General features: G+C 34.5%; 1 protein-coding gene across 1 annotated transcript in view; it reads left to right on the plus strand.

Annotated features, from left to right (window-relative positions):
* The window catches only part of bma (SCY1-like protein bma), a 115634-nt gene that overhangs the window by 59171 nt on the left and 41658 nt on the right, over window positions 1–14805 (plus strand). Inside the window, exons 6-10 of the mRNA XM_074186595.1 lie at window positions 2001–2131; window positions 3162–3276; window positions 6876–7021; window positions 7747–7900; window positions 11806–12055. Coding sequence (XP_074042696.1) covers window positions 2001–2131; window positions 3162–3276; window positions 6876–7021; window positions 7747–7900; window positions 11806–12055 — 796 coding nt within the window. The remainder of the gene's footprint in view (window positions 1–2000; window positions 2132–3161; window positions 3277–6875; window positions 7022–7746; window positions 7901–11805; window positions 12056–14805) is intronic.

Here is a 14805-nt window from a genome sequence, read left to right on the forward strand (position 1 = left end):
TTTGTTCACTCTGTGTAGTTTCAACTGATTTTTCAATTGCAAAACTTTTGTAATTCTAAAGCTAAACCCAAAAAGTACGTTCCTTAGTTCTTGAGGGCTAATATCTGCACATACCTGGCGAATTCTTGCACAAAGTTCATTTCGATCTCTTGAGAGGTTTTTGTAAACCTTTTTTGTGAGAATTCCCCAAAGAAAAAAATCCAAAACTGTGAGGTGTGGAGATCTGGGTGGCCACTCTATAAACGGAGTACCACGGCCTATCCATCGGTTTGGAAAATGTTCGTTAAGCCATTGCCTCACAGTTCTGGCATGATGAACTGAACACCCATCTAACTGGACAATTAAATTTGATCGTTCATTGAGTGGCAGCTCGTGAATAGCATCTCAAAACTCTGAGTTTAAAAATTGTAGAAACCTCTGCGCATTAATGTTTTCCTCAAAAAAGAAAGGACCAATAATTCGTTCGTTCAATATCCCACACCAGACGTTGATTTTTTGGGAATACTGGCTTTCACTGTTTATTACCCAGTTAGGATTATCCGATGCCCAATAGCGACAATTCTGTGATGACACTACTCCATTTGTAGTGAAAGTGGCTTCGTCGGTATATAAAATATTTTTTAGGAAATTTCTATTGATTAAATGTCAATATTGTTGATGGGCCCTTGGGCCCATAAACAATATTCCAGGCGTCTTGCTTCGTCGCCTTCTTGAAGTGTGTGTAAAAATTTTGGCTTGAAAGGTTTAATATTCTTCGCCTTGAGACATCTCCGAATAGTTTCTCGTGGAATTAGGATTATTTCCGAAATAATCTAAAATGATTTGAACATTCCTGTCATTCCTGTTTCGTCTTTGTACAGGATTACTTTTTAACATAATTTTTGATACTGCACCAGTTTCATTGAATATTTTATTTATTTTATTTACCGTACCGCAGCTAATACGAGGACAATCTGGATGTCTCTCATTAAATACTTACAAATCTCTCTAGCACTTCTAACGTCATCCCCCGAAAGGCGTACAATTTCAATTTTCTCTCTTACGCTCGATCTTGCAGCCGTGACACAAAATAATTCGAAGAACTGTAAGGTGAACATTGTTGACAATAGTACACTTAAATCTTTCACAAGTGTCAAACTATAATATCATTTCCATGGCAACTAAGATTTAAATTGAAATATTAGGTCTTAGTTTTAGTTAATTTGCGTGAAAACTTGAATGTAATTCCGTTATTTTCATTAAAAATATTTATGCTATTTGTTTTTTCTTTCATCTGGCGCCACTTCATTGTTGAAATCATAAAAAAATATTCTCATGGCTATATCTGTTGATATAGGGTGTTTTTTGTGACTGTTAGCTGTGTGAGTTTTCGAATTTTTGAGTTGTCATAACTTTGTTGATAATGAATATTTTTTCATGAAATTTTGGTCACACCTATTCAGAGGCACTCTAAATCCAGAGGCGTAGCGATTTTTTCAATAAAAAATCGCTAATAAAAAATCCCGATTTTCGACATATCGTAGTATGCCCTGAAACTTTAATAAACATTTCAAATTTTGTCCCAAGGTAGACCTTTTAGTACTTGACATTTCAAAAAAAATTATTAAAATCATTTTACAACTTCAAATTTTAGGGGGGTGTTTCCATTAAAAATGGGTCACACTGTATATAAGACCAGCCATGCTTTTCCTGGTCTCACTTTTTGCTGTATACAGAGCGGTTCACTTCGAACTGGTCACGTCAATATCCACGAAGCTATTCATTTCGAAGGTTTATTGCTCGCAGAGGGAGAATGTCAGCAATAGGTATATTTAGGAGATTTTTGTATCCAACAGAGAATGTGCCATTATCTGAATATATTGTTGACATTTGGCCTCTACGAGCAATTAACCTTCGAAATACAAAATGACTGAGTTTATCTATGAATCTAGAATGAAGGAAACATTTTCCCGATGATTATTTTGGAATGAGTTTATTTCCGATATTATATTTTTTTCCAGTTAGAGGATCAGGTTCACAATATAATGTCTAAAATCCCAATTCCGCTACAAGAAGCGACAGTTCGACTTTTGAGTAAGGATACTAGACAACGACCCACTGCACAGCTCCTGACCCTCATCAAATATTTCAGGTAACAACTGAATTTATATTGAAGGGGTTATATTTTTAGGAGTGATTAATTTTTGGGAAAGAAAGTTTTTGGCTTTCTACTACTCCATCTTGATACAAAAAAAAAGGATGAGGGAATCTTCCAAAGAAAGGAAGTAATTAATTTGAAAATAAGTAACTCTATACATGGATGTGTAGATCATACAAAGAAGTGACTTTCAGACACAAAATGAAAGAAAGTCCTCCTGAAACAGCTACTTTCATATAAACATTGAATTACACGAAAGAAAAAAATTCTTTCGAAACGGATACTTTTATATGAACACTGAATTATACAGAAGATACTTTTCTTTACTCAGTTTGTATTTCAAACAAGTGTCTTACGGCGAAACATCGATGTATACCAGTGAGGATGACAGTGTTAAATGTAATTGCAATTGCTTGCCATTCATTTGAAGTAGAACCCCTGTGAATGATATCTTATTTTATTCCACAACGAATGTTTGAAATACAAACTGAGTAGAGAAAAGTATCTTCTGTATAATTCAGTGTTCATATTGAAGTATTTTTTTCGAAAGAATTTTTTTCTTTCGTGTAATTCAATGTTTATATGGAAGTAGCTGTCTAAGGAGAACTTTCTTTCAGCTTGTGTCTGAAAGTTACTTCTTTGCATGATCTACACATCCATGTATAGAGTTACTTATTTTTGAATTGATTACTTCTCTCCTTTCTTTGGAAGATTCCCTCATCCTTTTTTTGTATCAAGATGGAGTAGTATAAATCCAAAAACTTTCATTCCCAAAAATATTTTCTAATTTTTCAATTTTCAACTTTCATTAATATTTCAATCTTTTATTTTTTTATGGTTGTTGCTTGTATATTATTTCTTTGTAATTTCGGTTTTTTGTTTGATGAAATTGTTATTTTCGGTTGATCATTTTAAATTTTCTCAGGGTTTTCAAATCAATTTATATTAATATTAGACAATGGAAGTCTGAACTGATGAAATACAATGGTTAGTTTCTCAATTGATATCGTTTTTACTGTTACAGCGATCATGCAGTGCACGCTCTTCAATTCCTTGATGTCATTAATATGAAGGATCCTACACAAAAGTCGCATTTCTACAGAAATACTCTGAAAGAGTCGTTACCATTTATACCTAAGGTGAGTTAATCTAAGAAAATTAAGTCTGCAAACTAGTAGTATTAAAAACATATACCCATAAGTGTCGATGGAAATGAAACAATAAGAGAAAGAAGAGCAATGAAAAGAGGAAAGAAGAGAGTCAAAGAGCAGAAAAGTGTGAAAAAAACAGAAACGATGCCAAATTGCTGGAGGAGAGTACCGAAAGAAGAAAAAAGAACGATTAGATAAAAATGAAGCTAAGTGGAGTTAGGAAAATTGATGCAGATTGATGTCAAAGCCCTTGAAGAGAAAAAAGATAATAGTCTGGTTCACATGTACTCGATTTAGCTCTTTTTGGTGACATTTTTCAGCCCTGTCCAAAAATTACGACCAAGGTGTAATTCGATTCGTATTTTTGCCTAGAAAGTTTAAGGAGAGGTCCGAAAACGCGCCGATAAAAATTACAAAAGTTATAAACAATTAAGTGAAAAAAAATGGGGCTTTAGTTTTTTCTTAATATCTCGGAAAATTTTCAAAATTTTGGAAATTTGAAAAAAGATTTGAAAAGATCAATGAATTTGCGTAAAAAAAGTCCCGACTCCCGAAACTGTATCTCGATTATTTATAATTTTCACAGAGCCCTGAAAATAGAACCAAAACCGGGTAGTCTGGCTTCCGCGCGCCTTTCGTCACTCTGACATAAAAACAAAAAAAAAATATACAAACATATTAAATGTAAATATTAAGGAATGAAAAAATTCATGTGATGTTGAAATACATCAATAAACAATAATCCGCAGTCAAAAAATGTTTATCCCAATTTTAACATCAATTATGAATTTGTTAATTAATAACTTTTTCTGAATTGAAAGTTAATATAAAGATTCCTATAATTATTAAACTAAAACCCTGGCATTTTTTTCCTTTGGTGAAGTTATCCTTAATTGGCAAAAAAATAGATTACCGTTGCCAAAATAAAAAAATTGTTATTTTCTATTATTTTATCAATAATTGAAAATTATAATTTTATGAAAAATACATTACAAATTTTTTTCAAAAAATACTCGAAGCATATTTATCATAACTGCAATAGTTTGAAAGCTATTATAATTATAAAAGCGAAGAAGCGAATGAAAAAGACAAGTATCCGGGTATCACAATATTAAAAGTTTTATAAAAATTAGAATAAATTAAAAAAAAAAACACATGGTTACTTTTATTATAGAACAGAGTATTGAAAAAAAAATGTTTACATCAATTGTTTATAAAAATTGTTTATAACATTTTTTTTAAATAAACAATCAAAAAAAGAATAAAAAAAGTGTTTCCAAAACCTTGAAGAATAGAATTTATGATTTAAAAAAAAATCCTTAATTTTGATATTTAGTTGCAAAAAACGATTGTTAATCAACAAACGCATTTTTTAGCAACAAAGAAATTTTTTAAGAAACCATTTTTTTCTAAAAATCATGATTTTTTTCCATTAACATAATGCAAAAAAAAATTTCGAATTGCTTATAAACAATGTATTTTTTTATAATGAATTCATTAACAATAGCTGTAAAAAAGTAAAAAAAAAAATTATTAATTAGTTTTTAGCCATGAGACATTGAAACAATAAAAAATTAAAAGAAAACATTTTGTAATGTATTTTTTATAAAACTATAATTTTCAATTGTCAATAAAAAAAATAAAAATAACAATTTTTTTATTTTGGCAACGGTAATCTATTTTCTCGCCTATTAAGGATAACTTCACCAAAGGAAAAAATGCCAGGGTTTTAGTTCAATAATTATAGGGATTTTTATATTAACTTTCAATTCAGAAAAAGTGTTCAATTAAAAAAAAAGAAAAAAAAAATAAAAAGTGGAAAGATTTCAAGTCACGTTAGTTCAAGACGTTTCGATTGTTATTATCTACAATCGTCTTCGGGTGATGACTGGACTGATTCCTCTGAGAGATGACTATTTATAGGTCGTTCGAGTACTTTCACTTATCCCCGCTTTCCATTTTTCGCTTCATTGGTTCCGTGGGATATGACCGTTTTGGCGGGAGTTGGCAATTTTTCGCTTGATGATGAGTTTCCATATGTTGCGTATTCCTACGCTGGCTTGGCTGAATACGTTGTTGGACAACATGTATGCGGCTTCCCTGAATTTCCTCCTAAACCAATCTGCCTCTCTGTGCAAGATCTCAGCTTGGGACCACTCGAAGTTGTGTTGATGGGTCCAAACATGGTCTGCTATTCCCGATTTGCTGGTTTCCCTTCGCTGTGTGTGCTTCTTGTGTTCGGCAATGCGAACATTTAATGGCCTCTTTAATTAATTTAATTAGATAATATGCCTTCAAATATTAAATACGACCTATGGTATCAGCTTGATGGCGCACCAAAACATCACACGGTTGCTGTAAAACAGTCGCCTCCAACAAATATTCAGAGGCAAAGTTATTGGACGTAACTGGGAACATGACTGGCCACCTAGATCACCCGACTTGACGCCTTGAGACTTTTTCTTGTGGGGTTACCTGAAACAAAAAGTGTAGCGAAGTAGACCATTTACTGACATACAACATCCGGAAAATACCATTCGCGAGTGCTGTGCAAATATAAATCCCCGATTTATCAAAAATGCAGTTACAGATGTCAGTAGAAGCACCATAATTTGTATTGAACGTGGAGGACGACATACTGAAATGTAGGCTATAAGCGTTTGACAACCTCATTCAGATCAATAAGTAATTTTTTGTACCCATTTGTATTTTCTATAATATTATTGTTGTTTAAAATTTATAATAATAATAGTTCTATCGAAATCATTTGCATTTTTTTTCAGTTGCCTCTGCTTTTTCGAAATCAAAGGTTTGCTAAGAAAATAGCCACGTGATTGAAATTTTGCACCAGTCATGTTAAAATTTTTATAGCAAATTTTTAATTTCTCTCTAAAAATGTCCGTATAAGTAGAAATGTATCAGAAAAGTTAAACTCCATGATGAGTTTGTTATGCATACATGAATGCGTGACAACTAACCGAACTTGTTTTTTAAAATAAAGGGGATATCTGTCAAAAATAAGCAAAACATTAACTTCATCCTAGTTGCATAAAATTTGGCATATGGATATAAAATTGCCGGAGACACAACTTTTTGAAGTGACTTTTTGTTAAATTCAATCTAGAAATGCACTTTTCAATTTTTTCCAAAAAAAAATTGAGTTTGACAAACACTGAACGTCAGTGGGTCGCAGTTGGCCGCATCATTTTAAGTTGAATTTAAAGCACAAACAAGTGCCGAAGTTAAACTTCATTGAAACTTTTCGAAAAAGAAGTTTCCCATATGGTGCGCACTTTAATGGTGACACTGTATATCCCTGAAATCTGTGCATTTCAATATATCATCCGTGTCTCACCGTTTATTCATTATCGTTGGATGGTTGGTAATATTAACCTTGTTCGATTGATGACCTATTTATTTTGTCGAAATTCATATTGAATATAAAATAAACACAATAATTTTTCTGGTAGTTTTAGTAAAAATCAGGCAATAGTTATTTTCTTTATCCTATATTTAAAATTAACCTTCTTTCTACAGACAAAGTCAATGCAGCGATATAAAAACTCAATACTTTAATTTTCTCACAGAAACTGTGGTATCAACACGTATGGCCTTCTTTACAACAAGAGATGAGAACTCAAGAGGTATTAGCGGCAGTTTTACAGCCTATTTTATATTTGATACAGGAATCTACATTAGAGGAATATGAGTCCATTATTCTTCCGTCCTTTAGGTGAGTCAGAATTATTTAAATCATCCGATATTTTTTTGATAAAACAGCTTATGGACAATGTTCAGGACCCTTTAATTAGTTTTTGGAATGAAAATTGTTATTTCTTGAATTGATTATAGAATATCAAATATTATCATCAATAGAGAAAGAATGAAGATTTGCATAGATATTCATTTTGACGGAGGCCAAAATGTGTCTCCCACTGAAAATGACTTCTGTTCAATAGTAGAAAACCATTTTTGAAAACAAGTTTTTCTGAAATCATGAATTCATAACTATATATAATTGTTATGACATATAGATCTTGTCGTGAAATTTACTTATTTCATACAAAGTAACTTTCTTATTCCATGAAGATCATATTTAACCTTTCCTTTTTTCGTATTCTATTCAGCAAATATTCGTTCGACGTTCTATGGCCTCTCTATATACTTTCGGATAGTAATTTTGAGTTTTATCGAGCATATAGAGAGGAAATAGAATTTCAAAAACCCAAGGACAATTTCAATAGAAAAGTAAAAAAAATAAATAGCTTTCACAAAGTTATCTCGGCGCTGAAAGTTTACATTCTTTGATTCTCAGTATAACTAAAATCAAAATGTCAATTCATTGACGAGTTTCAGCTGATTCAATTTATTTAAAAAGAGAAATATTGAATATCGATTACAGATTTCCATGCAATTATTCAAGTCAGCAATTCAATGAATATTTTTTTTGTTCTACAGGTATGTGTATTCGGCACCAAAAACTGTACAGGCGTCTGTTACACTCTTAGAAAATTTGCACATAATTCTGGAGAAAACCCCACGAGAAGACATACGAACAGAAGTTCTGCCAATGCTCTACAATGCATTTGAGAGTACAACGATACAAGTGCAGGTAAAATATTTCAATATGTTTAGAAAACTTTTGAATGAAGTTGAAGGTTAAGAACTAGTTACTCGTTGTAGCTGAAATGATCAGGTTTCCTCTTAGGTGAATTAAAACATAATGATTATGCTGAAACTGACATGAATGACCATTTTTTTTTCTATGAGTTTTTGCAATCAGAAAAAATGGGACACCACTGAGCGTTAGGGTTTAAATGCCACCTTTCTGATAACTCTTGCTTTTCTCTCTTCTTTTATGTACCTACTTTCTGTCTGTGACGGTGAAAAAAAATATCTTCAGCGAAATTTGGCAGGTATTGTTCCTTAAACCCATGCAAATTACGTAAAGAGAATTTTCATTACATACGAAAGTTGAGTAAGTAAGTGAGTAAGAGGCTTGCCGGCAAATAACAATCTAGATCAGGGGTCTCCAAACTTTGAAGCCTTCGGGCCATAATGATTTTTTCAGTTTGCTCCAAGGGCCAATTTCTGCCCTTAACTATATTTCTAGACTAAGATAGTCGCAAAGTGCAGGACCTAAGCAAACTTACGCTTTTTTGCATTTCAATTATTATTGTGTATTGTGACACTTAACGACATCTAGTGGCGAGTAGTTGTACTATGTACTATCTTTTTCAGCTACCCGCTAAGTGGCATTAGGCGTAATTAAATATTTGGAATTACCGCGTTGGTTCGAGAAAGCTCTGGTTCTAGCTGGTGTATTCCGATCACCTCGAGATGGCAGATGCATATAAAAAGGCTAGCGGGGCAACTGCGAGTTAGTGACAGTTGCGAGTGAGAAGTTGATGAGTAAAAATCAAAGTTATAGAACAGTGATAATTTCAGCATTTAGATACGCTATCGCCTAAAAAGTATTTTAGGACGATAAGCAATTATGGAAGAACTATTGAATAGAATTCACCACTTCCGTAGGAACTATTCCAGAGACGCGGTTCTCGCGATGATGGCGGCAATATTAGATCGATACGACGTTTCCAGCATAGAGCTGGCAAAGTCGTACAAATATTTTCAAAAGATAATGGAACAAAATATACTAAACCGCAAACCTAAATATTACCGGTTCTTCGAAGCTCTGCCAAGCTACGTAAAGGAAAGATACGATCCAGATTTCGACGACCTCCCTTCGGAAGAAGAAGAAATCCAAGGTGAAAACATGCCACAAAAACGAGCGGCCAAACCTGAGCCCTGCGTTAAAAAAACAAAAATCCCGGCTACTGAAAAAGTACAAACTCAGCAGCCGAAGAAGAAAAAGACAAAAAGCGAACGAACAAATCCTGGAAATTCCGATGACGTCACGACCAGTACGTCACAGGTACAGGATAAGCCGGAAGTGCCTAATCCGAAGACAATACAGGTAGCCAAAAGGATAATCCCCCAACAAACATTGAAAACACATCCGAACAGATGGATTTGGATGTAGAACAAAAGGTCGATGAAGCCCCGGTAACAAACCAGGGGGAAACAAAAACAAAGAATGAAAAACCTCCGCCAATTACCATACGAGCGAAGGACAAATGGAAAAATTTCAATACGATAACCGCCGCGCAGAATATCGACATATCTCGGGCGGTGAACACAAATGACGGGATAAAGGTTCACTTTAAATCCATAGAGGATTACAGGAAGGTAACAAAATCCCTCGATAAAGAAAAGATACCTTACCACACATATTCGGTACAAGCCGAGAAACCGTTGAGAGTCGTTTTCCGGGGAGTCCCAGAAGCCCTGGAAATAGATGAGATCAAAAAAGAATTGCAAGGGAAAGGATTTGAAATCATTTCCATCGCTCGTATGAGTAAAACAAACAAAAAGCCCATCCCCTTCGTATTAGTCCTGGTCCCCAGAAACCAGGCTAATATATACGATATTAAGGAAATCCAAAAAGTCCGCGTTACCGCAGAAACACAAATGCCACGAAATAGAGCAGGACAATGCTACAGGTACCAAAAGTTCGGGCACACACAGCGGAACTGTAAAGCAGTCCCGGCCTGTGTAAAGTGCGCCGGACGGCACTTGACAAACGAGTGCAAACGACCCAAAAACTCCCCGATGCGGAGCTTCAACTGTAAGGGGGAACATCCAGCTAGTTTCCACGGGTGCCCGGAACGCCCCGAAAATAAGAAAAAGGCCCCAGATGGGCCTACAGATGAAAGACAGCCCCCAAACCCGAGGACAGTCAACCAAAACAGAGTCAGAAGCGGAACCTCATACGCGAGAGCCGTAACAACTAGAGAAAATTCCTGCAACTCTCACGAAGGTCTCCCAACGGCCTTAGGGCAGCTGCAGGAAATTCTCACGAAGTTTCCGGTTTTACAAGCTATGCTCGCCGGAAATAAATAAAAAAGAACATGTCTTAACGACAAAAAATGGACAACAGAAGACGCTGCGACTTCTGACAGTTGGCTACAAGCTACAAGAAGGTGATAGAGACTTGTTCCTATCACCCTAACATAAGAAAACATAAAACAGACTAAAGAACAATTAGTTGAAAGGGTAGGGGGCCTTTGGTTCGGATACCTGACTTAACAAAGACAATGCAGGTCTGCGAGTTAGTCCGCGTAGGAAAGGCGAAGGAAGCGAAACTGTCTATTGTGAAATAAAGTAACACCCGTCAATAAAAATATTTTGATTTGACTTAATGTTTTCATGTGTGATTTGGTAGTATGGAAAAGAAGCAAAAAAATCGACAGTGAATGCAGAACGTTCCAAGAAAAATGGAACTTTCAGTATTTTGTGATTGAGTTTTGATGTCATTGCGAATGAAATTGAGCTTTTTCAGAATCTTTTTGATTCTGACATTGAAACCCTGGCTCCGGAAGTCCAAATGAAAACTATTGATTTACGGTGCAGTGATATGCTTAAGAACAAACATCAAAATTCATCTTTGTTGGAATTCTATAAGAGTCTTCCACTGGAACAATTTGATAATTTGCATAAATTTGCTCGTGGGTTGTTTTCTGTTTTTGGTACTACTTACTTGTGTGAGAAAACGTTTTCCAAGATGAAGTACACAAAGAACATTTACAGATCTCAATTAACCGATGAGTATCTTAAATCTCTTTTGATAATTGGTACAAGTAAAATTGATCCACAACTACAAAGTATTGTCGGTGGAAAATCACAATTACATAAATCTCATTAGTGTGTTTGTTTTGTGATTCATTTCAATTATTTGTTAGTTATTAATATGCTCAAACTTAGATACTTAAGTTAAGTTTTCTTTGTCATCATTTCTGTCGTTAAGTAATTATCATTTTGTGTTTTCTTCTTCAACTTATCACAGCAATAGTAACAACAATTAGGTAATCATTGGCTGTCGCGGGCCAGATTGATGACAGTAAATCATTGGCTGTCGCGGCCCGGATTGATGATACTGGCGGGCCGGATTTGGCCCGCAGGCCGTAGTTTGGAGACCCCTGATCTAGATCAAACGATATAGAATACAGAAAATAACTGTTGTCTTATTTACACTGAGGTTTTCATTTATTATGGCTGATTTCGGTTTATTAAATCATTTTCCATTATATATTTGATATGGAGAAATTATTTTTTCAATTCAGTGATTCTCATAAAAAGCTTGGCTTCAAACATGTTTTTTCAATAATTGTTCAATCTGATAAAAATATCTGACTTGAGGAACAACAATGGTATACAATAATTGGAGTAATATTAACTATTTATAAATTTTTAAAGTAGTTCGACATTTGAAATTTCTATTCCATCGATGAGAGATTTATTATCTAAAGCACCAGTGTTTGAATTTGTTCGTGTGGCCTCATTACTATAAAATAGTTGTCTGGTTATCTTCATTCTCTTTGAAACTGGAATACTTCAATGGTATATACTTTTCGAGTAGCATAGCATATTTTTTATCACGTTGTCTTTATTCTACAGAGCGCTGCGTTGGTGGCCGTTACAAAAGTATCGGAATATCTAGATGACAACTCGATCAGGAGGATGATACTGCCGAAAACGAAATTGATATACGAGAAGAACCAAGCGGACATTAAACTAGTGTCAAATGTGCTCTCCTGTGTCGAAAGGACTCTCGAGAGGCTGGATAAATCACAAATAATAGATGAAGTGTTGCCTCTGCTGTCCGATATACGACTCTCCGACCCACAGATAACATTAAGGGTTGTAAGTAAGTGACAAGTTGATTGCTGTGTACGTTCGTTGTGTCACCAGGCAAATGGTACGGAGCGTCTCCATTTCTGTTCAATGGAATACTTGAAGTTTTATGAAATACTGAATTCTTCAAGAATGGACAAGTAATCCTATTTTAATGTACATATACGAGGATGCGATTATTCAATTCTTACTGACGGTAAGATATGGAATATTGGCTAGTTTCAATATTTTAGGTTCACCTCCACTTTGAAAGATCGTGAGAAGAAAAAAAAAATCAATGACTTCATTGTTATGCACTGTCGGGGAAAAATATTGCATATTTTATTTCATGATTTTTTCAATGTTAATTTTTTCCTTAATACGTTATTCATTTTCATTGATGAATGTTCAAAGGCCAAAGTACGTGAATTTCCATTCAGTATAGATGAAAGAATGCTTGGACAAAGTCGCCGTAGCTGAATAAGTAAAATAATGGTACAAATTATAAACTTTGAATAGTGTGCCCTTGCCACTATTAACCCATTACTGCTCAGAACTTAAAATGTCGAATTTATTGATTTTGCAATATCTTTTCTGCTACTATACAGGGTGTTCCTTAAACACATGCTAATATTTAAGGAAGTAATTCTTAGACCCATTTTAAGGAAAAAACGTCCTATGAATGTATGTCCTAAACGCCTTAACTTTTGAGATACAGGGTGGCAAAGTTTTCAAAAATAATAAGTTTTTTAATAATAACTGAGATAATTTTGTAGACATCTTTGGCATATTTGGTACATATGTTCCATGCCTCGAGGCGCATTTTCTGATGTACAATTTTCTTAATTTTCTCTGCCAGTGGCGTACGTACGAGTTTTGAAATGTATATTTTTGGCGAAAAAAATACTACGCCACTGCTTTATCTTGAACTAACAATTATTTTTAAAATCTCCATAGATTTTTGAGCACATTTGATTTGCTGGGTCTAAAAGGTATTTGTTTGTTGTCAGATGCACTGTTCTCAATTAAAATTACGTCATAACGCAGCACCGTTTATAATTTTTGAAAACATAAATTTAGTTATTCTGGAATAAATGACGTGTAGCAGAATTTATTTACTGCACCTCTTGGAAATATGGAGTTGGTCGATATGTGATTTCATTAAAAGATTAAAAGCAGAAAAAATAGCGTATTCACCATAGCAATAAAAAACGAATTCTCTGTATGTACAAACGTCAGTAGCTAATATTGATGTTGGTTTAAAGTAAGGTGTTGGTGTTAAAAACTGTCACAGCGCGTTTTGATTGATTTTGAAGTGTAATTGAAGTTATTTTGGTAGTCCGCTGTTTTTCTGAATATCAGTAAATATGGTAAATTATACGAATGCGGAAATGGCGCAAATGCATTACGTATACATATGGCCTCGCCGATGGTAATGCAACAGAAGCCAGGCGCATTTATCAGGAAAGATATCCTAATCGTGCCTTACCAGATAGCCGAACCTTTTCAAATATTCATTGTCGACTTGGGGAAACTGGTAGTTTCAAGAAAGGGGGACTCCGGAAGGAAGACCTCGTGTAGTAAGAACTCCTGAAATTGAGGAAGCGGTGCTGCAAGAAATTGAGGAACATCCTGAGACGAGTACGAGGAAGATCGCTAGAACTCTGGATATTTGTCATCAAATTGTTTGGCGTATTTTGGTTGATTTTTTGTTATACCCATACCATATTTCAAGAGTGCAGGCATTACTTCCCAGAGATTTTCCACAGCGTGTGAACTTCAGTCAGTGGTATCTACAAAGTATTGCACTAAATCCGCAGTTTGAGACACAAATTTTGTTCACAGACGAAGCAAATTTTTCTCGAAATGCCATTCAAAATTTCCATAACAATCATGTGTGGGCTGAAGAAAATCCCCATGCAATAACCGAAACCCATTTCCAACACCAATTTTCGGTTAATGTATGGGCAGGAATTATAGGTGATCATCTAATAGGCCCATTTTTTTACCAGGACGCCTTGATGGTCGTTCTTATTTACATTTTCTCGAAGAAGACTTACCTGGGTTATTGGAAGATGTGCCACTTGCGTTAAGGAATCGAATATGGTACATGCACGATGGCGCCCCTGCTCATCTCAGTGTAATTGTCCGAAACCATTTAAATACAGTTTATCCTAATCGTTGGATAGGTCGCGGAGGACCTCAGCAATGGCCAGCAAGATCCCCCGATCTCAACAGTTTAGATTTTATTTTATGGGGTCACCTTAAAACTCTTGTATATAAAACTCCCATTAATACTTTAGAAGATTTAAGAGAGCGGATAGTTGTCTCGTGTGAAACTATACGAAATACGCCGGGAATATTTGAACGGGTGCGTAATTCCATGCGTAGAAGGGCGGAAGCATGCATACTAATTGCAGGTGGCCACTTCCAACAATTTTCATAATCAGTTTTGGTATTATTACTAATTAACAAATTTGTGCTATTCGTTTAGACTTACTGTCACAAAATAAAATAAAACTCGTTTTTGTGAAAAATTTATTTTTTTGCAGATTATGTTTTCAAATATTATTAGGGAATTGGTAATGCGTTATGAAGCAATTTTCAGATTCTCATTCATTTTAGAATTGATCTAATTTCTTAATTTGCTTTCTGTCGATTTTTATTTTTTTTGAGTGAAAATCATGCGTCAGACAAAGAAATACCAAGAGATCAAATTTTCTCAAAAATGAATGAGGATTTTAAAAAAGATTTTATTTTGAAAAGAAAGCATTGGCGTAGTAC

Source organism: Leptinotarsa decemlineata, unplaced genomic scaffold (genome assembly GCF_025532065.1).
Source record: "Leptinotarsa decemlineata unplaced genomic scaffold, Ldec_3_MD MMD2_P_RNA_scaffold_4, whole genome shotgun sequence".
In the NCBI taxonomy this organism is placed as follows: Eukaryota; Metazoa; Arthropoda; class Insecta; order Coleoptera; family Chrysomelidae; genus Leptinotarsa; species Leptinotarsa decemlineata.